This window comes from Mangifera indica, chromosome 1 (genome assembly GCF_011075055.1).
Source record: "Mangifera indica cultivar Alphonso chromosome 1, CATAS_Mindica_2.1, whole genome shotgun sequence".
NCBI classification, from domain to species: domain Eukaryota; kingdom Viridiplantae; phylum Streptophyta; class Magnoliopsida; order Sapindales; family Anacardiaceae; genus Mangifera; species Mangifera indica.
Window position 1 is genome coordinate 25,689,665 of NC_058137.1, and position 26,982 is coordinate 25,716,646.

Below are 26,982 nucleotides of genomic sequence, written 5' to 3' on the forward strand. Positions count from 1 at the left end.
ACTGAGATCAACAGAAAAGTTCACATAAGAAATGAGATAAAACATAACAAAATATTTTGATTTATTTTTTCTTTGGTACAAAAGAGTACAGAAAAATCTCTGATCTACATTGTTTTTGAATTCCCATCTTTTACTGTGAATTATCTGAGCTTTGATCCTCCTTGCTGCTATTTAATTCTGTGGGATTCTCAGCCAGTGAACTGGACATCTGTTCATCTCTATTCTCTTCATCTTTGCCGCTAGAATCTTCCATGAAGGAATTAATGGTAAGCTGGCCACTATAAAGGAGCAAACCAATAGAGTTGATGCCAAAAACAAAAGTCGCAAGGTAGCACAATCCATTTATAATTGTCCTAAAATTCAGATGCAAAATTAGTAGTCAGTATGAAGACAATAAGGATTCATGACCATATTAGACGCATTTACAGTTTGGTTTGCCGAAGATAAGCTGAAGTGAGAGCTACCTTATAGTAATTGTTATCTGCCGAACCTGAAAATCATGGATACAAAATTAGTAAGACTGATGATGCACCAGCTCAAACTCTTACTAAACAGGAAGGCAATAAACAAACTGAAAGTATACTGCTAGTACCACTGCATTGTTCAGCTGAAATCATTCAAAACAAATATATCTAAGAACCTAGTTACCATAAAAAGAGGAAAAAAGTTAAAGCCAATGGTGGAAGAAATCATTTGACATAAGTACTAAAAGAGAATGCTGAAGAACACACCGAAAAATTATCTGAAATTGTCTGGCGGTTGAGAGCTGCCTCTATAGTTGTGGTGAACTTATAAAGAATGAGGGCAATGACACCAGCTGCTAATCCACCCAACAATGCCTGACCAGGTGAAGGTGGGGACTTCGCTCCAACTGAAGCTGACCCCAATGCTTTCAAGTTATCTAACGCTTCCTCTTTCAATGATTTCTGCACCCCCGAAGACCTAAATTTCTAGACCAGAAAATGACTTTTCTTAAAATCCAAATAGAGTTATGCTAACACGCAAGGAAATGTAAAGGAGCAAATAAATCTTGTCACACAAACTATACATACATCAAGAATCGATAGAAAATAAAATGTATCAAAAACAATAAAATAGGTCCTCAACCAAATTTCGAATCAAAGTTAAACTGAAACATATAGAATTCTATAAAAGACAATTAAACCTGCCAGACAAACTTTTAATCAAAATTCGACAGAACAGGAAGGTGAAGCATTGAACTGCAATACACAATGGAATAGTTCCTCAACTTCCAAATTCCAGTATGATAACAAATAAAGCTTTTTCAAAACCCAAAATTAAGCTATAAAAAGAGCAAATGAATCTTTTCATACAAATAATGAATGAAGAAATAAAAGAATATGAACATGTAGCACAGAGATGCAAAAAATAAATAAAAAATCTAGTAATCACCAAAACAGTTTGACAGAACTGGAGCAGAACAACACATAAATTTGTTACAAAATGAAAAGAAAAAAATAAATGTGGAAAAAAGCATCACGAATTCATTAACCTCCAAATTAAATAACCAAAACAACGTTTCTCAGAAACATCCTATATTTGATAAAGCGAAATCAATTCATTAAATACAATTATAATAGCGTATCCACAATTCAGAGCCAACACTTACTAATTTCATGACATTGTGCATAAAACTATTATAAAATAATAGACACTAAAAAAGATAGCAAAAATTAATCTTGGCAAAGTTAAAGGGTGATACCAGTTCTTTAGCCCGCTTAGCTCGTTTTCTAAGAGAACGAAAGAGGAAGACACCGATGGCACCAGTGAGAAGAACACTGGTGGCCACTTGGAGAGGAGAAGGTTCATCTGAGGTGGCAAAAATGGATTGAGTAAGCTCGATAGGACCCTCTTCAGGGGGTGGAGAAGCTGTAGTGGTGGTGGATTCTTGGACTTGGGCGAGACATGGTAAAACCCTGGGTCTGGGTTTGGGCAGTAGTGGAAGAGAAATGGTGGGTTTGAAGAGAAGGTTTGGTTTTTGAAGACGGTGTGAGAGAGAGAAAGGGAAGGAGGAAGGATGGAAATGATGGGCTTGCAGCATTTTTAGTTGCATCTTTCGGAGGCTGTGCTTCCTTTCACAAATGAAGTAAACGCCATTCAAAATCTTCAGATTCTGTTGGGGTTTTGAGAAAATATCTTCAAGTTTTGGATAAAGTAAAAAATTTGGTATTCGAGAAGAAAAAAAGAAAAAAAGAAATTATTTATTTATTATTATTATTTTTAGGGTAATTAACAAAATTAAGTAGTTATACAGATATTGACAATCTGACACATAAAAGTTGGACGATTTTATCCTATCTGTGGAGTAGCCTTAGACATATTATCAGTATTTGAAAATTTACCTGTACTGAGTTGTTTGGGTGATAAAAAAAAAGTTTTATATATTAGAGAATATAAATATAAATATAAATTTTCTTTTATAATCTACTCTATTTGCATATTCAACAAAAATTACACATGCCAAATTTCTAATAATATTTTTGATATTTTTGATATTTATATTTTTCGTGCTCCAACAGAGTAAAAGAGGGTAGTAAATCATTAATCTCCCTCTTTTATTGTTTATAATGTTTAAATTTACATGTTTGTGCAATGAAATCATGAGTCTATAAAATGTATTTAGACAACATTATTTGAAGACATATTTTGATGTACAATCGATAGTAAAAATTCATATTAATATCAACTCTTTAAATAATGTCGTCTAAATATATCTGATAAAATATCTTTATTCGTGAGAATGTCATTCACTTTGAAAGACTATATATCATTCTATACTCTCTGAGCATTAGATGTCTACAAAAGGCCAGGGAAATGAGGTAATTAATATCATATATTTGGCATAGTCGCAATTTCAAGTCGTTTACTAAAATTAATCAGAGTTGCATACTAAAAGCTACTTATACTATTAGTATCATAATTAACGTTCATCATTTCTTCCAACATAGATACTTTGATCAAAATATCATTCATTACATAGATACTTTGATCAAAATATCATTCATTTCGTCAATACGATCAAAGGCCCCCCCAAATTGAAATATTTTCTTTCCCTTCATGTATATACCTAATCATCTACCTTTGGCAATATATTAATATCGTGCATATTCACTATTTTATTCTCATCAACATCTTGATAAATATTTGTTTCTTCATGTTCAACTAGTTGTAAACCATCACTTTATATTATGTCATTATGTGTTTGTTAAACATCAACTTGTAATAATAGTAAGATAAGAGTGAGAGAGAAAATGAGACATTTTTTAAATTTATGGGGGTAAGTGTAATGATAATTTATGAAATACACTACATTAACACATGAAGGGGGTGAATAATTTTTGTTATTAAATTAGGGATTTCGTTGTACCCATATAATTTTTGAATAGTTGATCAATTTATAATATAATATATATAATTTAAATAAAATTGTGTATGTATTTTTTTATACGTAATTTATATATATAAATAATATATCATCATGTGATCAAATAATTTTAAATTAAAAATAAAATAATATTTAATTATTAAATAACATTTCATTTATACATATAAATTATATATAAAAAATAAATATATATTCGATTACCCATATAATTTTAGTTATATTTTTTTTTATATAGTTTTTAAACTTTTAATATTAATTTCTTCTCAGATAAAATAATGTAAAACAGTCATGAATTCCTTGATTTCAGAGCTAAACAAAATTTTGTTTTTTAAGGAAGAAGATACTAGCCATTAAGCTTATTTTGACTTTATTTGCTTCTTTTCTTCAACTTGGAGATTAAAGAATAATATTTTGCATAGCTTCATAAATCCAGAAGAAAGAATAAATTTTATTCTGATTTTGCATTTCCATTTTCACAATAAAATACAGGGTTATTTCTAGCAAATCAAACTTGCCTTGGTGCCCTGTACAGTTCATCAAGTATTAATTGATTTGAACCTGAAAAAGAAAAGAAAGTTGGAGAAATTTATATCCCTGGACTCCTTTTGGCAATTCCTGAAAATCTCTACTTTTCTTATCCCAAAGTATATTCTCCCAGAAGCAGAAAGCATCTCTGGAATTGCAAAAAGACCAGAAAAGGATTATCAGAGAGAATTTACATCCATTTTAATGAACCTAACACTCTTGCAGACGAACGTTGGATGCCACAGCTCTAGCCCAGAATTTGATTCGTGCCTTCATTTCTTCTGCAGAATTTTTTGATACACAATAAGGAACAGGAGGTGCACAGCTCTGAACAAGCCATGCCTCCGACAAATAAGGCTTCCTCATCTTATTATCCTCTTCGTTCACTTCCTCTTTCTTCTTCTCTTGCAAACCAGGAAGAATGTCAACCACACCCGGGTTTAAGTCCTTTTTATCAAATGTGAATCCCAAGTCCTTGAAGCCTTGAACTTCTTCAGATTCAAGATCACTTAGGCTCTTCCTCATTTTCCCTTGATTCAGGCTGAATCGCCTGTTCATTTCGCTGATGCCAGTTGTGTTATTATGACTTTCTAAATCCAAGTTTCTCGGCAGCCTGTGCCTTGGAATTTCATAGTTTTGTGCCAAACCCTGCAATTGAAGCGAAAATTGTTCAGCTCATAGTACTCAAATAACTCATGCTTCAGTTTAAGAATGAAATTTCAGTGTTAACCTTTGAAGAATGCTGATGCTGCAAGAAGCCTGAAGATTTGGCAAAAGCTTGCCGAATCAATTTACTCATTCTGACATCACTATCTTTGTCCTGGTAGAGGTCTTCTGATCTTCCGAAATCTGGTGGTAAAGAAGGAGTTCTCAGCAAATTTCTCAGCGAAGATTGTCCAGCAAATCCTTCCTTATTCGCTACACAAGGTTTAGCCGCAGCCAAATTAGTTTTCCCAGAATTCCTTTCTTTCTCTTGAACATTATCTTCTTCTTTCCTCCCTATACAAGGGGGCAAAGATGGCAACCGAATCAGCTTATTAGAGCCAACAACACCATCTCCAGGAAGCTTACTTCTTGATGAACTAGAAGTACTTTCATCAAACTGGTTAAAATTTGAGGAAGTACAAGGATCAGAATGACATCTGACCATTGTTGTTCCTCTTCTTAGTAAGTTGTCAAAGAACCAACACTCGTCTAAAAGATCAACCGCTTTCACCTTTTCATCAATGGCTTCCATATCCATACCTCAGCCCCAGTCAAATGAAACCAAATCAAATGTTAACGTAAGTTTCTGGTATTTTCTCTTTGTTATTTAATGAAAGATGGAGATGGGATTATCTAGGGAGGCCAAGTGAGACATGCCACCATGTGCTTCAAGCTGAAAACACTCAATATTTTATTAAGAGAGGGGTTGATCTGTAGAATTCAATTTTAACAACTAAGAGGTATAGGGATGCTTAATCCCTTAAATGAAAGACAGAGCCATGCCAGCCCACAGCCCATGTGAGGATTCATTTATTTATTGACCAAACTGCCAGATGGGTGTTTTTCTTCAAGTGTTAGTGACCTAAAATTAGGAGTCAGTTTGGCTAAAGACTTCTCCATTCAAGGGGTTGACAGTGCGGCGGGGCTAAAGGGCGGCGGCCACGCTATAATGTCGCAGGACCAATTTTGTTTTGTTGTGGACCGCCTGACTTCAAAAGGATAAGGTTGAATTCATTAGGATAATGCTTTTCCTTAACCAAAAAAAAAATTAAAACAAACTATGTATACTAATCATTTATATCAATTTGTAATGTTACTGGTTTAAAAAAAAAAAAAAAGAAAACCCCTCATCTTCTTTGGGCTAGAAATTGGCTTGGGATCCAATGGATTTAAGTTCTTGACTAAACTCACCCATCTTATTTACTATCGTTAAGATTAAATTCAATTTAAATCAAATTTAAATAAAAATTAATTTAAAAATAATTTAAATATAGAATAATTAGTTCAAAACTGATTTAAAATTATTTAGTTTAAGCTTTGCTTGATTTGTAAAATTAAGATTATAATTCAATTTAAAAGGAACTTAACTTCAAAGTTGATCCAAATCGAGCTTAAATTTGAATGTTTAAATTTGTTCAAACTTGATTAATTTATTTTACGAGCCTAATATCAATATATTTGAACTCAAATTCAATTCATTTAATCTGAAACACAATTACAGTTTGAAATTATCATTATTATTATTATTATTATTATTATAGTTGTTATTGTTGTTATTATTTCGGTGTAATTTATTTAAATCATGTCCCATATTTATTAAATATATCTAAAAAAAAATTATTTTAAAAACATATTATTTTATCTCTAAAATACTTCATTCTAAATCTTTAAACTCTGAACTCCTTCAATCTCTAAGATACTAGTGATGAAACACAACTAAATCTATCAAACAAAAATCATATATCAAATTGATAAAGAACAAATATTTCCCAAAGCATACTTGAATCCAAAGCAATGTAAAATAATATGATTGATCATCTTTCAAGTTTAAAACCCATTTATCATGAGTACCTCTCAATTTTACTCAATGATAGGATATAATAATGATGCAAAATAAAATTAGGGTTTAGTCTATGGATAAGAATGAATTTAAATCAAATCGAGATAAAGATTACAAAAGTTGACATTGAAAGATACATTTCTAACAACCCAATCCACTTATTATAAATAATTATTCAAATCAATTTATAATATTTTTTCACATTGAGTGAAAGAAATATCAACCACTTATCTCATTCATTATGAATAGACTTTTTTTTTTTAAATCATATTTCAACTTACTTTTGTGTTTTCTTTTATCTGAAAACATAAATTGAAAATATTTTTTTTGTAATTAAAAGCCCGAAACTCTATTTACGAAAAAAGAAATTTGAATATATTCAAAGTGGGTACGCATAATTTTATTATTATGTTTTTCTTACATCTAATTTATTAAAAGTAATATTATGTGTAAATATTTGTAAATATAAAGATAATGTATCATTATGTAATTGAATTTTATTTTATCTTTAATATAAAATTATACAATCACTTAATGATACATTATCTTTATACTGAATTATATATTTAAAAGTTTATATACATATTTTTACTAATTTATTATATATTTCTCGATTACGTGTTTTATCTTTGATTCAAAATACAATCGTTTATACTTATATAGGCATATGTATACCAAATATTGTTATCTCCTAAAATTTAAACAAAGTCAATGTCAATCCTATCGATCAAAGCTAATTTATCTCCAAGCCAGCCAAAAATGTAGGCTGACTTTGTTAGATTCTTACTACTCTTTCGTCAGGAATTCGTTCCCTTAGGTATAACGACCTCTCTTCAGTTCTTGAATTTAATCTTCTGTCTCTTCTTTAATGTCTTTACTTGAATTTTAACTGTATAACCATTCCTCTTCACATGGCCGCTACAAACGTTCTTCTCCTATATATATATAGTTAGGATTCACCATTGATCATCTCTGTACAACTTCAAGATCCTTCGACAGTGGAACATGAGTGAATCCAAGCCCTCAAAATTTCACATTCTCATGTTTCCATGGTTTGCTATTGGTCACATCACTCCATTTCTTCATCTGTCCAACAAGCTTGCTGAAAAGGGCCACACTATCACTTTCTTGCTGCCGGCAAAAGTTCAAAAAGACCTTCAACATTCGAATCTCCACCCTAATTTTATCACCCTCCATCCCCTTACAATTCCTCACGTCGATGGCCTCCCTCCCGGCGCCGCTACGGCTTCGGATATATCCCTCTCTTTACACCATCTCCTCGTTATTGCGATGGACGGGACTCGTGATCAGGTCGAACTTGTGATCAAACAAACAAAACCGAGGCTGGTTTTTTACGATTTTTCTTATTGGATTCCGGAAATAACAAAACCACTTGGGATTAAAACGATTTTTTACAGTGTCGTTAGTGCTGCATCTATCGCCATTGCTCTTGTTCCTGCGCGGAATGTGCAGAAGGACAAGCCGATTACAGAAGATGAATTACAAGTGCCACCCATAGGCTACCCATCATCAACTGTGGTGTTGCGTCGACACGAAGCGAGGGCGCTTTCCTTCATTTCTTTTCCATTTGGGGAAGGCGTATCGTTCTACATAAGAGTCACTACTTCCATGAAAGAATGCGACGTGATTTCGATGAGAACATGCCGTGAAACTGAGGGAAACTTTTGTGATTACATTGCAAGTCAGTATAACAAGCCGGTTTTTTTAACGGGTCCTGTATTAATTGAGCCGACCAAGACTCCACTGGAGGACAGATGGGTTCAATGGCTTGGTGGGTTTCAACCTGGTTCTGTGGTGTATTGTGCATTTGGGAGCCAATACAACCCGAAAAAGGAGCAGTTTCAGGAGCTTTTAATGGGGTTTGAGTTAACAGGTTTACCATTTCTCATAGCTTCAAGGCCACCAATCGGTGCACCGACAGTTGAAGAAGCGTTTCCAGAGGGATTTGACGAGAGAACCAAGGGGAGAGGAGTGATTTGGGGGGGCTGGATTCAACAGCCAATGATCCTGGCTCATCCATCAGTGGGATGTTTTGTGAATCACTGTGGATTCGGGTCCATGTGGGAGTCATTGATGAGTGATTGTCAGATAGTTTTGGTGCCGCAGTTGGGTGACCAAATCCTGAACTCAAGAATAATGGCGGAAGAGTTGAAGGTTGGTGTGGAAGTTGAGAGAGAAGAGAATGGTTGGTTCTCAAAAGAGAATTTGTGCAAGGCCATTAAGAGTGTGATGGAGGAAGAAAGTGAAGTGGGTAATTTGGTGAGAAAGAACCATGCAAAGTGGAAGGATTTATTGGTGAATCCACTGTTCGCGAATGCTTACATTGACAAGTTTATCAAAGATATACAAGAGCTTGTTGGTAAGTGACCAACATTCCATTTGTTGAAAACAATAGTGTAAATTATAAGATATTGTTTGCTTCATTGCTAGATTAATATCGATTTTATTTTGAAGCTTTTTACAAGAACCCAAAATATTTTCCTCACATATAGAGCATGGAGAGTACACAATTGGATATATAAAATGATAATTTCACCAATATAATAACAAAACATACAATATATCTTAATTCCTTGATGAAAAACCTAATTCAACCTCTCATTAATTAGCTTACAAGTGCTTCAAGTTTGGGTTTGGGCTTGGTTGAAATGGTCTATGTTTGAGAAATTAGCATCCATTCAAACTTCAACTCAAAAACATAAAGTTTGTTTAGTATATATATTGGATAAATGCTGGAAAGTCTTTGCTTGTTTAATATCTTACAAAATGAAATTGATCATCCAACCCAAACTGAATAGCATTCAAAGAAAGTAAATCCCTTTCCCCAAAAAAAAAAATTATTTAGCAATCAAATTTTGGTCCATGTTAAAAAATAAAAGAGGAAATAACAGACAAAAAATTTGAAAACTCAAAACATGTGTTGACACACCTCGCTCTTTTAGTCTTGTAAAAGTTATTGAAACTATACTTCATATTGATCTACTTCATAAAATATGGAGGAAGTTTGATATTTGAAACTTTGCAATGATCAGGAACCTCTGCCTTCAATGTTTTTTATAAGGTTGAAAAGTTATAATTCAATCTCCACGATTCCTTGGAAATTCTAACCACTTCAGCTCACCACTATCCTGAACTCCAACCACTTGACATTAATTAAAATGATTACATGATTATTAACTTGGAGATTAATTCTATCACAATAACCAATAGAGTCAACAAAGATTTTGTTACAGTAGCATAGATCGACTCATTGACAAATATTTTATTGATAATTTTGATTCCTCAACCTCATCTCTTCAGCTTGTTATTATCTTTAGAAGAGTCAGATATATGTTGGAAGATTCATAAAGGTGTGAAAAAGATAGCGAAAACAAGAAAATGCATTTTAATGGTAATTCAAGGTCATGGGATCAATGCAATTCAATCTCATGTCCACTTCGAGAAAATCATACAACTCTACCTCTTTTATTAACCTCTAGCTATACCAATTTACCCAAATAGTAATTAAGTCTATTTATCAAAGTTTAAATAGTCAAAAAATATTTTTGCCACATACACTAAAGTTAATATTATTTGCACTCTTGATAGTAAAAAAGTTACATTTTCACTAGAATTACTTTATCTTCTTCTTTTTTTTCCTTCACATGTTTTTTTCTTCCCCTTGAACTATTGGAGAAACACCTAGGGATATTGGAAGTAATATATTCTAAATTTGAGATATGAATTACAGGTTGGAGGTAAATTGATTAAGATCGGAAGGAAAGACATCATTAGAGTCAGAGAAGAAATCAATGTAAGAGAACGTGGTGAGGTGACAATGGTAAGAGAAAGAGTAATCACTTATATAATTTTCAAGAAATAAAAGGTTAGTAAACAGACAATGTAAAAATGGTGACTGGGAAAGACAGGAATTGTATAAACCTTCAATTGGCAGTAACTTTTTATAATTAACAAGAAAAAGTGCAAAATATTAAACATATAAAAATAAGGAAAAAGGACTATTTTCCACCCAAATTTTTGTCCAATTTTAAACCCATACCTATGGGAGATAAAAAACCCAAACTCTTACCCATAGCCAAATTTCTGTTAACTTTTTCTGTTAAAGGGAGAGGTAGTCATTTTACTATTTATATTAAAAGTTATAAAATTTATTACTTTCTACCCCAGGTTTTAAAAACTAATATTTCATCTTTACATAAAATTTTTAAACTTTGAAAAGTAACATTTTTACCCCCAAACCTAGGGTTTCCATATTTTTCAAAGTTCAGCCACCCCCCATAACTTTCAAAAATAGCAGTTTTACCTCCACTCTTTAATTTCATCTTCCGGCATTATCTTTGGTGTCGTCTCGAGCCTCCTTCTTCTCCTAGTGTGACGGTGGTGGTGTGATGAAGAGATATTCATCTCCTTATCGCATGCTGCGACGAAGAGACAACCCATATGACGAAGGACGACACTTTGTCATCCCTCATCACTCGTCGCATCATCCAGACGCAACAACGAAGCGTCGTCCTTCATCTGTTCTTCCAGACCTGAACAAGGCTTTGTCGTTTAGATCTGGGCGAAGAAGGTTCGTCCTTCGTCGTCCTTTGTGGTTGGAGAATGAAGCAAACCCTAAGGATGAAATCTAAATTTTTCAAAATCTGAGGATGGTTGAGGTGTTAGTTTTTAAAACCTGGAGGAGGGAAATGATAAAAAATTTAAAGTTTTAAATTTTAAAAGTAAAATAAGGATTTTACCATCTCTGATCTCCTCATTCTCCTGGTGCGACGACGATAGTGCGATAAAGAGATATTCATCTCCTTTTTGCATGGTGCGACGAAGAGATCCCTCTTTGTTGCACAACTCATATGACGAAGGATGATGCTTCGTTGTCTTTTGTCGTTCGTCGCATCATCCAGATGCGAAGACGAAGCGTTGTCCTTCGTCTATTCTTCTAAATCTAGACGAGGCTTCATCATCCAGATCTGAGCGACGAAGGTTTCTCCTTTATGATCGGACAAGAAAGCAAATTCTAGGGATGAAATCTAAACTTTTCAAACTTTGAGGATGGGTTAAGGTGTTAGTTTTTAAAACCTGGAGGGTGGAAATGATAAAAATTTTGAAGTTTTAAATTTTAAAAGTAAAATAACAATTTTATCTCTGTCTCTAACTAAAAATTTAGACGACAGTTTAACTATGGGTGAGAGTTTAGATTTTTCATTTTTCATGGGTGCGACTTTAAGAGTGGGTGAAAAATAGTCCCTTTCCCTATAAATAAATTATAAACTTATTATAGGCATAATTGAAGTCAATAATAAGGAAGAAATTTCTTTATACAAAAAATAAAATTAAAATTTATGATTATTTGATTATTAAAATTAATGGATAAATATTATCTCCTACAACCACCAACTTTATTTATTTAAAATTGAAAGAGACTGGACCTTGCAACTAAATGCATGAACAAAGAAGGCAGCTCCTTGTTTGCAATTAACTTCATCATAAATCAATCAATTAAATGCATACCTAAAAATTTAATTTTGGATATTAAATTTTAATTAAGAAAATATTAAATCAAATCCGAAATTAACTCAAATCAATGTTACGGTGTCGTTTGGAGGGATTACAGAGTCTTCCCCACATTTGCTTGTTGAATCTTCTGTTCATGCGCCTACGAGTGGTGATGTTGAAATGGGCCTCAAGGGTGGCCCATGAAAACTAGGGCACAAATTTGGATAAACCTTCGCACTACTACTTGTTCAAAGTTTTGTGATGGATTCTTTGTCTTCCTTTCTAAGTGCATGAATGAGATGCAGTCAACTTGACAATGTTTTGAAAAGATTTAAAAAAAAGTGTTATGTGTATTCAGTTTTGAGTATTCAATTGAGTGTTTTATATTATTATATGATTAAATATTATTTTATTTTTAATTCAAAATAGTTTAAACACATAGTGATATGTCGTTTGAGTACCTAATTGGCTAAGTGCATTTCTAAAATGTTTTTGTTTTCGAAAAGCCCCAAAACTAGTACAAAACATTTCGAGGCCATTTTTGAGATACGAAAAAAAATCTAAATGCGTTTCTTTTATGTATTTTTTAATCAATTTCATGTTTTACTCTTCATAATAGTTTCTAACTGTAATTTTGATTTTATCTACTCTTTGACATGTAAAGCTTTTCTCCTCTTCAGCGTGTTAAAACTCATTTTCTCTCTATCTCTAACTTCTCTAGTTGTCAGCAAATACTTAAAAAAGCGACTTCATCAAGTTTAATTCATATTACTTATTTGATTTTTTGATTATTATATCAAGTTGGTTGAGTGCATACCTTATTATTGCTAAAGAATAATTGTATTTTGTTTTTTTTTTTTAAGAAATATAGGTTGTTGTAATTTTTTTTATAAAATTTGGTATTTATAAAAAAAAAAAACCTATATTTTTTATATTTACATATTTTCTCACGTTTTTTTTCTATATTTTTTAGAAATATGTTTCAATATTTTCGTTTCTGTGTTTTCAAGTTTTTACGTTTTTGTTTTCGTTTCTATGCTATATAAGCAATTGATACTTAAAATTGGATTTACATAGTTTCATTGAAAAAAAAAATTGTGGATAAAATTTTATTTACCTATTTGTCCTGATGATCTATTATTAACAAATCAACAAGACTTGTATTTAGAAGTATGTAGATATTAAGAGACATGGATGGGCCACTGGGCAAAAGTTTGAAGCTCTTGGGGTACCAAGTGTGATGGCTTTCTCTCACCTTCAAACATAAGAAGAAGAAGAAGAAATGAAACCCAAAATCCAACCCATTAATGCCTGCCTGCCACTTCCCAACTAGTGAAGGAGCCTTCACTTAGAAGACAAGATTTAACCCACAAATGTCTTGATGGTTTTTTGAAATGTCAAGTCCATTGGCCCCAAATTTAGTGACCTTTCATCAATTCTTGAATTTAATCTTCTGTCTCTTTCTTAATGTCCTTCCTTCAATTTTAACTGTATAACCATTCCTCTTCACATGGCCGCTACAAACGTTCTTCTCCCATATATAGTTAGGATTCACCATTGATCACCTCTGTACAACTTCAAGATCCTTCAACGGTGGAACATAAGTGAATCCAAGCCCTCAAAATTTCACATTCTCATGTTTCCATGGCTTGCTTTTGGTCACATCACTCGCATTTCTTCATCTCTCCAACAAGCTTGCTGAAAGGGCCACACCATCACTTTCTTGCTGCCGGCAAAGGTTCAGAAAGACCTTCAACATTCGAATCTCCACCCTAATTTTATCACCCTCCATCACCTTACAATTCCTCACGTCAATGGCCTCCCTCACGGCGCCGCAAATGCGTCGGAGATATCCCTCTCTTTACACCATCTCCTTGGTGTTGTTTTGTGAATCACTGTGGATTCGGATTCATGTAGGAGTCATTGATGAGTGATTGTCAGATAGTTTTGGTGCCACAGTTGGGTGACCAAATCCTCAACACAAGGCTAATGGCGGAAGAGCTGAAGGTTGGTGTGGAAGTTGAGAGAGAAGAGAATGGTTGGCTCTCAAAAGAGAATTTGCGCAAGGCCATTAAGAGTGTGATGGAGGAAGAAAGTGAAGTGGGTAATTTGGTGAGACAGAACCATGCAAAATGGAAGGATTCATTGATGAATCCGGGGTTCATGAATGCTTATTTTGACAAGTTTGCCAAAGCTATACAAGAGCTTGTTGATAAGTGACCAATATTCCAATTGTTAAAAACAATAGTGCAAATTATAAGACAATGTTTGCTTCATTGCTAGATTAGTGACGATTTTATTTTGAAGCTTTATACAAGAATCCAAAATATTATCCTCACATTCAGAGCATATATAGTATACAATTGGAAAAACAAAATGATAATTTTATCAATATAATAATAAAACATACTATATGTCTTGATTCCTTATTGATGAAAAACCTACTTCAACCTCATCATTTGTTAGCTCACAAGTGTTTCAAGTTTGGGTTTGGGTTTGGGTTAGGATGAAAAGGTAGAGTCAGGTCGCCTTTGAGAAATTTAACATCTATTCAAACGTCAACTACAAAACATAAAGTTTATTTAATATATCTTGGATAAATGCTCTAAAGTCTTTGCTTCTTTAATATCTTACAAAACCAAATTGATCACCCAACCCAAACTGAGTAGCATTCAGAGAAAGTAAACCCCCTCCCCAAAAAATAAATTGTTTAGCAATCAAATTTTGGTCCATGGTGGAACATAAAGGAGGAAATAAATAATAGATAAAAAATTCACCAAAATTTAAAAGTTGAAAACATGTATTGACACACCTTGCTCTTTTTAGTCTTGTAAAAGCTATTAAAACTATCTTTCGTATTAATCCACTCTATAAAATGTGAAGAAAACTTGATAGTTAAAACTCTGTATTAATCAAAAACCTCTATCTTTAATCTCTTTTACATAGTTGAAAAAGTTATAATTCAATCTCCACAATTCTTTAAAAATTTTAACCATTTCAAACTCATTATTTTCCTGAACTCTAACCACTTGGCATTGATCAAGATGATCTCAAGATTTTTAATTTATAGAGTAATTATATTACAATAACCAGTAAAGTTGACAAAAATTTTGTCAAAGCAGCATAAATCGACTCATTGAAAGAGACTTTATTTATAATTAAAGATTCTTAAAGGTGTGAGGAAGATGGCAAAAACAAGAGAAAACTTTTTAATGGTAATTCAAGATCATGGGATCAATATAATTCAAACTCAAACCCCCCTTCTGGGACTCTTACAACTTTACTGTTTTTGCTAACGCTTAGGTACACTAATTTGCTCAAATAGTAATTAAATCATTGTAATTAAACAACTAATTTCACATTTCAGAAGAAGCTAACTACTATATGCATAATTAATGGCATGGCTACATCATGAGTTACGTCAATCCCAAGCTGATCTACAGCCGCCACCAATCATGCAACCATAAAGCTCATCGACTTCCATAGCCTGAAGATAATGATGATGATGATGATGATGATTATCACCATCTATATTTTCACTGCAAGAGCCATTGTTAGAAGAATCACGAGAACTAAAAGGGTAATTTCTCTGGGTCAAATTCGCAAACAGTATCTCCTGAGCATGATTCAGCTCTTCTTTAAGCTGCTTCACATCTTTTTCGAGCCTTCTCTTTTCCGCCAACGCGTTCTCGAGCTTAACTTGAACCGTGTTGTAATCCAGCTCCAAGTTCTGCGTCTTCCACCTCGCCCGCTTGTTCTGATACCAAATCGCCACCTGTCGCGGCGGCACACCCAGCTGGTTCGCCAGCTTCAGCTTCAGCTCGGGGTCGAGCTTCTTGTGGACGGTGAAACTCCTCTCCAGCAGCATCACTTGGTCTTGATTTAGCCTCTTGTTGTTGTGAAATTTCGATGGGTGCTTTTGGTCTTGTGTTTGAACGCTGTTCATTTTTCCAAGTTGGGAAGAAGATGATTCTGTTGAATTGGGCATGCACTTGTGTTGAGACATGGTGGTTTATATATAATAATATTCTATACATGGCTTTTTTATTTTTTTATTTTCCGTCTTTAAAAAGAAATTTGGAAGTGTTTTTGGTTTAGAAATTTATTTGTATAATTTATTTTTTGGCGTTTATTAAGAGGAAGGGAAAGTGATTAAGATGTTGATTAATTATAAAATTATGTTTAATATTGTTAATTGCATGTGGTCTTCACGTGAAGTTGGTCCTACTTTTACGAATATTGTGATTTTTTAGGAAATTGGAATAAAAATTATTTATTTTTGGTCAAAATACTGTGTCCCACACAAGGTTTGCTAAAATAACATTGCCACCTTTAAGTTTAAAAAGTCATTTTCTCACCCATCTATCAAAGTAAGTTATCTTTTAACGCTTAATATTACAACCAAATAACACATTAACCCTATTTTTTTTTTCTTCTCATTTTCATTTCACTTTACATAAATTTAAAAATTAACTATCATTAACAAAGTTAAGAATAGCACTAATTTATGTAATTTCAATCAAAATTGCACCAAATCACTAGCGATGAATGTCATCAATGTTAAAAAAATTTAAATTTATTTTATTATTTTTAATTTTGATAAATATAAATCTGAAAAAAAATTATATTTAATAAAATTTTGGGAAGGCAAATACTATAAAAAATTAACATATAGTTTTTTAAATTTAATAGGAAAATTAAATTAAATAGTCTAAATTCATATGTTCAAAGTAAAAATACTCAACATTATTTATACAAAGCCAAAATACCCACTCATGAGGCACTGTTTACTCGAGTTGTTTTATGGGAAATTAAATTAATCCAAAAATAATATGTCCAAAGCAGCAACAATTAAATCTACATCTATTTTAACAAAAAATTCATCAACAAATTCATCTAAAATAGTTAAGAATCGACTTATGTAATCAATTGTATAAATCCAAAAACCTTAACCTAAAAACCAACTAAATCTTCTTCCAATCACATAAATCTCAACATCACAATGAATAAAACATGATAAAAGAGGTTAGTCCATCGTTCCTCACCATATTTTATTTATTTTGATGTTGGAATTTATGCGATTGAAAAAAGATTTAGTTGGTTTTTAGGTTACAGTTTTTAAATTTGTACAATTAGTTACATGGGTTAACTCTTTAGTGTTTTAGATGAATTTATTAAAGAATTTTGTATTACACTGGGTGTAAATTTTATTGTTATTGCCTTAGACATATTATTTTTAGGTAATTAATTTAATTTCTCAAAACATAATTTGAGTGAACAGTATCTCATATATGGGTATTTTGGCTTTATATAAATAATATTGGACATTTTTTATTTGAGTACGTGAATTTAGGTTTTTTAATTTAATTTTTTAATTTAATAAATGATTGAAAAATGATTTTTTTTTAAATTTAAATGATAAAAATTTATGATAAGAAATAGTCAGTTGACTATTAATTGTTCCACCCAAAGTTTGGGAAAATCAAGTACATCGTTGAATATAGAAATGTCTAACCAAAGGGCCCACTGATATAAAGATTAATACATAAATATATATGGTCGAACCTATAATTCTATATTTTTAATATATGAAGTTTGAAGACCGAACAGCTTTTTTCCATTGGAATTTTGTACTAATTTTTTTTTTCTTTTAAGTTTAAATGATTAATTTTAATATTTAAAAAATATTTTTGTCACATACAAAAAGGTTAATACCATTTGAACTTTTAATAATACAAAATTTATATTTTCACCATTTTTTTTATTCATATTTTTTTTCTTCTTTTTGGGATCTTGACTATCAAAAAAATACTTAAAAATAGCAAACATAATTAGAAATCATATATTCTAAATATGAGATATGAATTACAGGTAGAAAATAAATTGATTAAGATCGAAGAAAGAAACATCATTAAAGTCAACGATGAAATCAACGTAAAAGAACGTAATAAGGACGACGTCGGTGATAAAAGGAGAAAAGGTAATTACTAATATAATCTTTGAAAAAAAAGAAATTGATTGACAACAACACAAAGATGATGACAAAAAGGGAAAGGGAGGAATTGTCATTAACAAGCAGAGCCAGCGTCCAATTGTCAACAAACGTGGAAAATATTTTTATTTTTTTTGTATAGAAGAAATTATAATAAGGTATTTTTATTAACTTTATAAAAAAAAATTAATTGTTTTTATTTATAAATTTAGGAAAGGGGTGAAAAATTAACCTTTTCCAACTTTAAAAGGTGTAATTTCGTTGCATCATCAAAATTCAAATGCGAAATTATTTAATTATTTAATTTTATATTATTTTTCACTAAAAAGGGTAAAATATTAAATGTATAAAAATAAATTATAAACTTATTATTATAGGCATAATTGAAGTGAATAATAACGAAGAAATTCCTTCTGCCAATAAAAAATAAAATTAAAATTTATGATTATCTGATTATTAAAATTAATAAATAAATATTATCTCCTACAACAACTACCGAATTTATTTATTCAAATTTGAAAATGGACCTTGCAACCAAATGCATGAACACAGAAGCCTGCTTTTTGTTTGCAACTAATTTCATCAATCAATCAATTAATCAAATGCATTCATAAAAATTAAATTTTGGATATTAAATTTTAATTAAGAAAATATTAAATAAAATCTGAAACGGTTAAGTCAAGTCAATGTTGGAGTGTCGTTTGGAGGGACTACAGAATCTTCCCCACATGTGGTTGTTGAATCTTTTGTTCATGCACCTATGAGTGGTGATGTTGAAATGGGCCTCACGGGAGGCCCATGAAAATTAGGGCACGAATTTGGACGAACCTTGGTACTGCCACTTGTTCAAAGTTTTGTGATGGATTCTCTGTCCTACCATCATAATTTGCAACCCTAATTTATGATTTCATCTCCTCTTTGGCATCAAAGTTTTTCTCCTCTTTCACGTGTTAAAACTCATTTCTCCTCTATCTACGGCTTATTTAATTGTAAGTAAATATTCAAAAAATCAACTTCATCAAGTTTAATATATATTATTTATTTAATTTTTTGGTTATTATACCAAGTTAGTTAAGTACATATCTTATTGTAACTAAAAATTCGTTTTATATTACTAATTTTTTTAAAGAAATATAGATTGTTACATTTTTATTTATAAAACTTGGTACTTATTTAAAAAAAAACATATATTGTTCATATTTACATGTTTTTTTACGTTTCTGTTTTATAAATTTTTGAGAAAATACGTTCCAATGTTTTTATTTTTACGTTTTTGTTTTTGTTTCCATGCTACATAAGTAATTGATACTTAAAATTGAATACGCATAGTTTCATTGAAAAAAATTATGGATGAAATTTCTTTTACGTATTTGTCTGGATAATCTATTACTAACAAATCAGCAAAACTTGTATTTAGAAGTAGAGCGATACTATTTATACCCATTTTGAGTTAACAAAAAAATATACATTTATATATGTTATCATATGATTAAATGTTAATTTATTTTTAATTCAAAAACACCTAATCACATGATAACACATATTAGTTGTACCCATCTATGTATTCAAAGTGAGTAAACATAATTTTATTGTTAGAAGTATGTAGATATTAAGAGACATGGATGGGCCATTGGGCAAAAGTTTGAAGTGCTTGGGGTACAAAGTGTGATGGCTTTCTTTCACCTTCAAACATAAGAAGAAGAAGAAATGAAACCCAAAATCCAACCCATTAATGCCTGCCTGCCACTTCCCAACTAGCGAAGGAGCTTTCACGTAGAAGACAAGATTTAACCCACAAATGTCTTGATGGTTTTTTGAAATGTCAAGCCTATTGGCCCCAAATTTAGTGACCTTTCAGCAATTAATGTACCATCCAAAATTGGCTAGTGAAAGCAACCTTTCTTTATTATTTTAGTGATTCTTTAATGGCCAAACGAGTATTTCCCACCCAAGGTTTAGTGTTTTCTCAAATGTCCCTCTTTTAACTATAGAAATACCAAACACCCACCCATGGCCGGTTAGATTTAACAAAACTCTAACGGTAGTAAGGGTAAAATCATCATTTTCGCTATAATATTAAAAATAAACTAAAATAGAATATATTTTACCCCCCTAAACTTTAAAAACTAAAATTTTTCCCCAGCCTAAGTTTTAAAAAATCGCAGTTTCACCCTAGGGTTTGGTTTTGAAATCTCCGGCGACCTCTCCAGCTCCGTTGCCGACGGCCTCTCCCTCCCGAAGCAACCTCTCCTTCCGACGATCTCTTTCCTCTCATTTGGAGGTCCGATCGACGCCCGGAGACGCCATGGGAGACGAATTTTAGTTTTTAAAGTTTAGGGGGTAAAAAGAGATAAAATTTTTAGGCGTTAGGGTTCTGTTAAATCTAACCGGTCATGGGTGGGTGTTTGGTGTTTCCATAGTTAAAGAGGGGACATTTGAGAAAACGCTAAACCTTGGGTGGGAAATAGTCGTTTGGCCTTCTTTAATTGATGATCTATTATTTATTTAATGGCACCCCTTAGGTTTGACTAAATCACTCAAATCCCTTTGACATTTCCGAAATGCCTAAATCCCCCTTAAATTTTTTATGTTAAATCCAATAATAGGAAGATAATTTGGTAAAGGCCAAATGACTATTTCTCAATTTTTAAATTTTAAAAAGTCAAATTATTATTGAAAATGCTATTTTTATTTATTGTTAACAATTTTTAGTGAAAAAAATTACCCTTAAACCATCAAAATTATCACTGTGAATCATGTGTTTTTTAACCGAATAAATAAAATTTCATGGTCTCAAATTCAAACCCCTCTGGAATTCTTTAGGGTTCCATACTTGCTTAGTCAAGTTATGCCTTGGGAATCTTGTATTTTGGTCAACAAAAGTTGTTAAATCATATGGAGAGGGCAATTTTAGCAGAAGTGTCAATACTTAAAAGGAAAAAAAAAAAAAGGGGGTTAAAACTATCACTTCTCATTTCAAATAGGGTTAATAGATCATTAAATAAAATTTCTCATCTTTATTATTATTCTAAATTAAAATTAAGATTATGAGATATTAAGCCAGGATAAATGACACGTTATAATTCCTAAAATAATATTAAAAAAGGCCCAAAGGTTTGTTCCTACCCAAGATTTGGTAAAAATTCAAAATCTTATTTTCTAATTTTTTAAAACTTAAATACTTACTTATGAATCAATTTTTGTTAAAAATCTCAAATATAATTAAAGGTAAAACCGTTATTTACTAAAAAAATTTTAAAAGTAAAAATTTTATCAATTTTTTTTTTCAAGTTAAAAAATGTCATAATTTCTCTTTACTCAATGATTGAAAAGTGACTATTCTCCCCATTCAAAATCTTTAGGTTTTCTTTTTTCCCTTTTTGATGATGGTGATAACGATGACAACATCTTTGACATCGTCATGGTCTTTTCCTGGATGGCGATCTGTTGACAAATTACGTCTCTGTCAACGAATCTCTATCCAAGAAGAGACGGTGACGATGCCAAAGATGTCACCATTTCTTTTTCTCTTCTTCAGTTTATTGTTGGAGAGAAAAGAAAGAAAACCTATAAATTTTAAAAAAAAAATAGTCACTTTTTAAATTTTAAGTAAATGAGAAAATTATGAGATTTTTAAATCTATCCAAAAGAATGTAATAAAATTTTTATTTTTAAAATATTTAAATAAATAAAAATTAATTCATAAATAAATATTTAAAATTTTGAAAATAGGTGAAGGAAACATAATTGGGTCGGGTGGGAACAAGTCTATTGGCCTATTAAAAAATAATGAAATGAAAAGCTATGAAATTTCCCACGAAATTTATTGGATGGGCATCATCTCCTACTACATACAGTAAAGCTAGTTCTTTTAGCTCCTTTCCTTTGATCAAGCTCCATTTAGGGTTTGGTTTTCTATTTTTCCACATACTCTCAAGCAATGGAAACGCCAACACCGCCACCACGACAAGAACAACAGAGCAATGAAAAGCCAGGACTGAGAAAGCCCGTCTTCGTTAAAGTGGACCAGCTTAAACCTGGCACCAACGGCCACACATTGATCGTCAAGGTCCTTGAATCCAACCCCGTCTCGCAAAAGGGGCGATCGACGTCCAGTCACCTCCGCCTGACCCGAATCGCCGAGTGCCTCATCGGTGACGACACTGGAACCATAATTTTCACCGCTCGTAACGATCAAGGTAATTTATGATTATAATCGTACAATGTATTGTGAAGTTTTTCTTTTAAAAATAATTATTCATTTTTGTGGCATTGGGTTTCTGTTTCTTTTGTAAAATTTGGTTTTTGAAATATGAATCAATTTCATGCTAAAAGAATGAAATTTAGGATAGACTTAATGTGTATGTGGCATCTTAAGTTCTGGTTGTTTGGATTGAGAAATGGGAACAATTTTTGTTGAATTACGCAACAGCTGTTGATTACTTGTGTTAGCTTACTCAACCCGCTCCTGATCGTCTCTATGTTTTTGCCTTGGTTAAGTCAAACTGTTTAGTTGGTTGGCCCTCATATGTTCATTCTTTGGTCAGTCACGGTTTACCTTAGACATTCTACCATTGAGTTCTTGATCTGTACTTTTACCAATCACTATATCTTAGAAGACAAAGGATTCAAAATGTATATAGGTCAATATGTTTAAAAAATTATGACGTGATGTGATTGGTGACAAGAGGTCACTTTTGGAAGCCGTGATAGGTGGGTTGTAATTTCAATTGCTGCTTATGTGGTGTTGAATGTAATGTGCAAATGGCTCCCCGACTGAAGATTTATTCATGAGATGCCCCGCAATGTTAATACTATATATTTGTAAACTAGTCGTGTGTCTACTTTACTTCTGGTACCTTGTATTTGTGTGTTTGGCTGTGTTTACTCTCACACTAATCTGAGATTATATTCTTCCTCTTAAGTATTAATTAATTTATAATCATTTGTCTCATAGGTTATTATTGAGTCGATCATCATTCAACATTGCAATGATGAACGCTGTAAAGTTCTTCCATCTTTCCTTTTCCTGGTCAATATATTCTTGTTGACCACATTGATTAGAGGAATTCTTGTTTTATTTCGTGCTTTAAGTGAATGATGATACAAAAGTTTACTTGATTATGATGAAAGTGGAGGTATAAAAATTATTTCTTGCTTTAAGTTGGGAAATGCTACAATTATTCTTTATAATTCATCTTCTCTACCTTAATAAATTTTCCCATGTTTCTGATGTTAATGCTTTGCTGTCTGCCCAGTTGACATGATGAAGCCTGGTACAACTGTTATTCTCCGTAATGCGAAGATTGACATGTTTAAGGGATCCATGAGGCTGGCAGTTGACAAATGGGGCCGTGTTGAGGTTACTGACCCTGCAGAATTTGTTGTCAAAGATGATAACAATCTCTCTTTAGTGGAGTATGAGCTAGTGAATGTTGTGGAAGAGTGACAGAGAGCACTTGAAGGCCATACTTGGAGCTAAGAGTAACTTAGGAGTTTTGAACCTGCAACAGCTTTTTTTTTTGTGATTTTCTGGTAATATGCTGCTGCTTGGTAATATTTTATTATACTTTAGATCGGAATTAGTTAATAGATGTTAGTAAAAGCAACTTAATGCTGTTAATTAAGTAAGACTTACCATCAATTAGGATTTTCTTAGGTAAGTAAAACTTACTATATCCTTTCGTATTCGAAATTTTGGCTATCATATTTTGCATACCTAACACTTTTACAGGTAAGTTGTTAACATGTTTTGACTTGAGATGACATGTCTGGAAATTTTGTGAAAAGGGAAGATCTTTAAAATTTGTTGCACCACTAATTTTAACGAATTTGGCTTGAGTTTCTGAGAAAGTTTTTTGTGGAAGACAGGGATTTTATTCTTTTATGATAGAATATAAGGGTCATAATGGTATTTAAATAGCCTAAACCTGTCAAATACAAATCTGATTGAAGGATAAAGGGACACATGGTTGGTGGAGTAACATTTGTTTCCAAATTTAAGGGAAACTCTTTCACCATAGATTGGGGTTCAAAAAGTACTTCTCCCAAATGAAGAAAACCAATTAACCTTTTCCGTGTGTCTCTTAAAATTTATGGAATATGAAAACATAACTCGATAGAAGTAAGAGTCTGCAGATGGCAACACGATACATCGAAGAACTGCTGAGTGATTGAGTTCCTGTGCTAATTGCGTTGAAAACTCAATATGAACTCTACCCTTTGTTACCTTGCAGTTTATGGTTCATTGAACATGGTTGTTTTGCAAGAATAATGGTATCACGGGGTTTCAAGTTATAGATTAAAGCGTGCAGAAATGAAGCTCATCAATTTAAGCAAAGCTGTGTGATGATTCTGTTAATGTCACCTTAAACTTAACAAGTTCATGATGCAAAACAAGAATCTGGAGGTTCTACTTACACAAGAAAATAACAAGCAATAAGGTAGCTAATTGCCCAACGAAACCATTTATTCAGCCTCCTTGCTTAACTCGTGCTTCAGTGCTCATAGGGTATGCATAGCCTTTGTGGTTCAGGGCCTGCTATCATGTCTTCCCAAAGCAGATCAGACAGTGCAATTGACAATTCTCCCACCTTACCTGTTACAAATATTATACATAAACTTTGATGAAATGCAGTTACCAAGATTAAAGTAAATAATGTTAGTGATTGAGGATAAGTTACCATCTCCAATGGGTTGTTCATCCCACTCAATGATTGGCAATACTGGAAGTGTGCTTCCTATGTACATCATTTCGGCTGCATTTTTAGCTTCCTCAACCCTGAGATTGGCAGTTTTGACACTTTTCAAACACCCTCGCTCGACTAATTTGGGTGCTAGCTCCAGAAGTCTCTTTGCAGTGCATCCACTGAGGATCTTATCAAAATGAGGCAAGATAAGCTCCTTATCATGTGTTATAAAACCAACATTAACGTTAGGACCCTCAGCAATATAACCTTCCTCATCAATCCAAATAGAAGCAAATGCTCCCCGCTCTTCAGCCTCCATCTTTGCAAGGACATTGGGGAGATAGTTCACATTCTTCATTGTGGCAAAGAGTGGTGTTTTCATGGGGATGGTTGAAGTAATCACTTTAACCCCCTCTTTGCATTGCAAGAAGTTGTCAGCAATGACAACAGCATAGAATGCCGCTGTTGGACAGCCTGCAGGTGAGAGCAAGAAGTCACCAGGACCGGCACTCAACCAATACCTTAAGGTTCCTTTCTTGCACTGTGATGCAGCTGCCAATTGCACAAGAATGCTCCGAAGAGTTGATTGAGGGAAAGGAGACGATATCCTTGCTTTTGCAGCTGATCTTAGAAAACGATCTAGATGGACATCCAGCTCATACAGATATCTAAGGTAAAAAGAAGAAAACATCATCACTTTTAACACTTAGAAGTCTAGGATTACATAAGACCTTAAATGATTTGCAGCATAATCTTAAAAAACAAGCTTAAAAGTACATTTCAAGAAGTAAAATATAAGAGCTAGAACTGAACTCTGCCTACCCATCTAAAATTATAGCAGTATCAAACACTCCATGTCCTCGATGAACCATGTGATCGTCAATGGGAATAACCATCATAGCAGGATCAAGAATAATTCCACCAAATATGCTGGAATACATAGCTGGGTATGGTTTCTTTTCCACTGAGCTCCACTTCCCATGCAGCTTTTCAAGCAACTGGTTTATAAAACAGTATAAGAGCAACAACGAAGTTACCAGACAAGACATTTCTCTTAAAAAAATCTACATACTAAAAATAAAGAACTGGCAATTTGACACTTCAATATTCTGTTCAGGGATTGTTATTCAGCAGAAATAAATGTGAAAGAAAAAGGGTTTGCTCTAAGATTGATGCTAAAAGACACAACAATAAGAAGCAACATAAGATCAAGAAACAGCAATTTTCACCGATCAAATTACAAGTTACTAATCTAATTGAAATTTCATTAAAGTTTCTAGGAGGGGTTTAAGTTACCAAACATGGTAATTTTTTTAAGGCTATAAACATTTGACTGAAAAACTTCTGTGCTCTGTTTAATTATATCTAAAATGGATGATGAAATCATTCATGCTTGAGGAAACAACGTTCAAACACTAGAAATAATAATAAAGTGATAGAAAAGATGGGGGTTCTGGGTTTTTTTACTTCTGATGATGATGAGAAAACATGAGCTTTGAAATCACAGCCATTTTTAGCCTCTACCGCAGCCATTTCACCTTCAAATCAAACAATAACACAAAGCACCAAGTTGATTCAATAAACCACCGAATATAATTAAAACCTGGGAACAGAAATTAACAAACTCTACCAGACTTTGTATCCACAGTGATTAGGAGTGGAAATGAGAGATACCCTTTTGCTATATAGACTGAAGAAGAGAGCCAAAGGGTAGGTAGGACAAAAAAATGGAAAAAATAAACGAGACTTTAAGGCAAAAAAAAAAGAAGAAAGAAACAGTGTGTATGACATGGATTCCATAATTGTGCCAGCACTTAGCAGTTTGTCTTATGGTATTGAGAATTGATTGGTTAAGATAGGTTGTCTCTTTTGCTCGTCTGTATTCGGGTTAATGAATATATTTGTGCATATAATATTACTCATGCAAGTTGTGATTGCTCGTCTTTCCCCTGTGAAAACAAGAAGCTCTTATGAAACACACTTAACATGAAATTTGATCTAAAATAAATCAACCCCATATCCACCCTTTACATGTTTATCAATGACTCATCTAGTGGATTTTAGTCTCCAATTTTGTATGTTTATTAATGCTTTTCAAGTGTTAGTTCGGCCGGCAAGGAAGTATATGCAATTGGGCCAAATATTTAACTTTTAGCTAATGGCTAGTTTCTTCTTAACTCTAGTGTTCAATAAACAGAACTAAACATCAGCAAATTATAAAATCTAAATTCTAAAATAATAGTAAATAATTGCTTCATGATTGAGAACCAACCCTTTCTATTGTTTTTGCATAAAGCTACATACAATAAGT

At 32.5% G+C, this 26,982-nt stretch overlaps 7 protein-coding genes across 9 annotated transcripts; 3 read left to right on the forward strand and 4 right to left on the reverse strand.

Annotated features, from left to right (window-relative positions):
• Nucleotides 1-37: 37 nt before the first annotated feature.
• On the reverse strand, nt 38-2,156 carry LOC123212376. Its single transcript, XM_044631494.1, has 4 exons — nt 1,724-2,156; nt 732-950; nt 465-490; nt 38-353 (listed from the first exon to the last, which is right to left on the reverse strand). The coding sequence occupies exons 1-4, from the start codon at nt 2,072-2,074 to the stop codon at nt 131-133; spliced, it is 819 nt and encodes a 272-aa protein (XP_044487429.1). The 5' UTR covers nt 2,075-2,156; the 3' UTR covers nt 38-130.
• A 1,674-nt stretch (nt 2,157-3,830) lies between these two features.
• Nucleotides 3,831-5,598, reverse strand: LOC123215408. Its single transcript, XM_044635483.1, has 2 exons — nt 4,662-5,598; nt 3,831-4,579 (listed from the first exon to the last, which is right to left on the reverse strand). Exons 1-2 carry the CDS (start codon nt 5,172-5,174, stop codon nt 4,142-4,144), a joined length of 951 nt encoding a protein of 316 aa, XP_044491418.1. The 5' UTR covers nt 5,175-5,598; the 3' UTR covers nt 3,831-4,141.
• A 1,655-nt stretch (nt 5,599-7,253) lies between these two features.
• Nucleotides 7,254-8,971, forward strand: LOC123217876 (UDP-glycosyltransferase 79B6-like). Its single transcript, XM_044638957.1, has one exon. The coding sequence runs from the start codon at nt 7,482-7,484 to the stop codon at nt 8,862-8,864; it is 1,383 nt and encodes a 460-aa protein (XP_044494892.1). The 5' UTR covers nt 7,254-7,481; the 3' UTR covers nt 8,865-8,971.
• Nucleotides 8,972-13,180: 4,209 nt separating this feature from the next.
• Nucleotides 13,181-14,210, forward strand: LOC123227494 (UDP-glycosyltransferase 79B9-like). The gene is made up of 3 exons (XM_044652407.1): nt 13,181-13,225; nt 13,696-13,872; nt 13,908-14,210. The coding sequence occupies exons 1-3, from the start codon at nt 13,181-13,183 to the stop codon at nt 14,208-14,210; spliced, it is 525 nt and encodes a 174-aa protein (XP_044508342.1).
• A 993-nt stretch (nt 14,211-15,203) lies between these two features.
• LOC123215853 (homeobox-leucine zipper protein ATHB-52) lies at nt 15,204-16,011 on the reverse strand. Its single transcript, XM_044636117.1, has one exon. The coding sequence runs from the start codon at nt 15,994-15,996 to the stop codon at nt 15,412-15,414; it is 585 nt and encodes a 194-aa protein (XP_044492052.1). The 5' UTR covers nt 15,997-16,011; the 3' UTR covers nt 15,204-15,411.
• A 5,775-nt stretch (nt 16,012-21,786) lies between these two features.
• On the forward strand, nt 21,787-23,677 carry LOC123213121 (uncharacterized protein At4g28440-like). Its single transcript, XM_044632484.1, has 2 exons — nt 21,787-22,181; nt 23,241-23,677. Exons 1-2 carry the CDS (start codon nt 21,923-21,925, stop codon nt 23,429-23,431), a joined length of 450 nt encoding a protein of 149 aa, XP_044488419.1. The 5' UTR covers nt 21,787-21,922; the 3' UTR covers nt 23,432-23,677.
• Nucleotides 23,678-24,291: 614 nt separating this feature from the next.
• LOC123219261 (D-amino-acid transaminase, chloroplastic-like) lies at nt 24,292-26,427 on the reverse strand. 3 transcript variants are annotated; one of them, XM_044641117.1, is made up of 5 exons: nt 26,346-26,427; nt 26,139-26,209; nt 25,494-25,669; nt 24,666-25,339; nt 24,292-24,580 (listed from the first exon to the last, which is right to left on the reverse strand). In XM_044641117.1, the coding sequence occupies exons 2-5, from the start codon at nt 26,202-26,204 to the stop codon at nt 24,480-24,482; spliced, it is 1,017 nt and encodes a 338-aa protein (XP_044497052.1). In that variant the 5' UTR covers nt 26,205-26,209; nt 26,346-26,427; the 3' UTR covers nt 24,292-24,479. The 3 variants fall into 3 exon arrangements, with proteins under 3 accessions (XP_044497052.1, XP_044497045.1, XP_044497061.1); XM_044641110.1 differs by having other exon boundaries at nt 26,302-26,427; XM_044641126.1 differs by lacking the exon at nt 26,346-26,427 and adding an exon at nt 26,307-26,331.
• Nucleotides 26,428-26,982: the final 555 nt, after the last annotated feature.

What these genes read in the sequence shown, in the direction of transcription:
- LOC123212376 (XM_044631494.1), bottom strand. Translation starts at nt 2,074, where the DNA reads ATGCAACTAAAAATGCTGCAAGCCCATCATTTCCATCCTTCCTCCTTC. An exon ending in CTAAGCGGGCTAAAGAACTG is followed by an intron (nt 951 to 1,723) that starts GTATCACCCTTT and finishes TTTCTGGTCTAG; the next exon opens with AAATTTAGGTCTTCGGGGGT. An exon ending in CAATTTCAGATAATTTTTCG is followed by an intron (nt 491 to 731) that starts GTGTGTTCTTCA and finishes CATGATTTTCAG; the next exon opens with GTTCGGCAGATAACAATTAC.
- LOC123215408 (XM_044635483.1), bottom strand. Translation starts at nt 5,174, where the DNA reads ATGGATATGGAAGCCATTGATGAAAAGGTGAAAGCGGTTGATCTTTTA. An exon ending in AGCATCAGCATTCTTCAAAG is followed by an intron (nt 4,580 to 4,661) that starts GTTAACACTGAA and finishes CTTCAATTGCAG; the next exon opens with GGTTTGGCACAAAACTATGA.
- LOC123217876 (XM_044638957.1), top strand. Translation starts at nt 7,482, where the DNA reads ATGAGTGAATCCAAGCCCTCAAAATTTCACATTCTCATGTTTCCATGG.
- LOC123227494 (XM_044652407.1), top strand. Translation starts at nt 13,181, where the DNA reads ATGGATGGGCCACTGGGCAAAAGTTTGAAGCTCTTGGGGTACCAA. An exon ending in TGAAGCTCTTGGGGTACCAA is followed by an intron (nt 13,226 to 13,695) that starts GTGTGATGGCTT and finishes GCTTGCTGAAAG; the next exon opens with GGCCACACCATCACTTTCTT. An exon ending in TACACCATCTCCTTGGTGTT is followed by an intron (nt 13,873 to 13,907) that starts GTTTTGTGAATC and finishes GGATTCATGTAG; the next exon opens with GAGTCATTGATGAGTGATTG.
- LOC123215853 (XM_044636117.1), bottom strand. Translation starts at nt 15,996, where the DNA reads ATGTCTCAACACAAGTGCATGCCCAATTCAACAGAATCATCTTCTTCC.
- LOC123213121 (XM_044632484.1), top strand. Translation starts at nt 21,923, where the DNA reads ATGGAAACGCCAACACCGCCACCACGACAAGAACAACAGAGCAATGAA. An exon ending in CACCGCTCGTAACGATCAAG is followed by an intron (nt 22,182 to 23,240) that starts GTAATTTATGAT and finishes CTGTCTGCCCAG; the next exon opens with TTGACATGATGAAGCCTGGT.
- LOC123219261 (XM_044641117.1), bottom strand. Translation starts at nt 26,204, where the DNA reads ATGGCTGCGGTAGAGGCTAAAAATGGCTGTGATTTCAAAGCTCATGTT. An exon ending in TTTTCTCATCATCATCAGAA is followed by an intron (nt 25,670 to 26,138) that starts GTAAAAAAACCC and finishes TTTATAAACCAG; the next exon opens with TTGCTTGAAAAGCTGCATGG. An exon ending in TGAACAACCCATTGGAGATG is followed by an intron (nt 24,581 to 24,665) that starts GTAACTTATCCT and finishes TATTTGTAACAG; the next exon opens with GTAAGGTGGGAGAATTGTCA.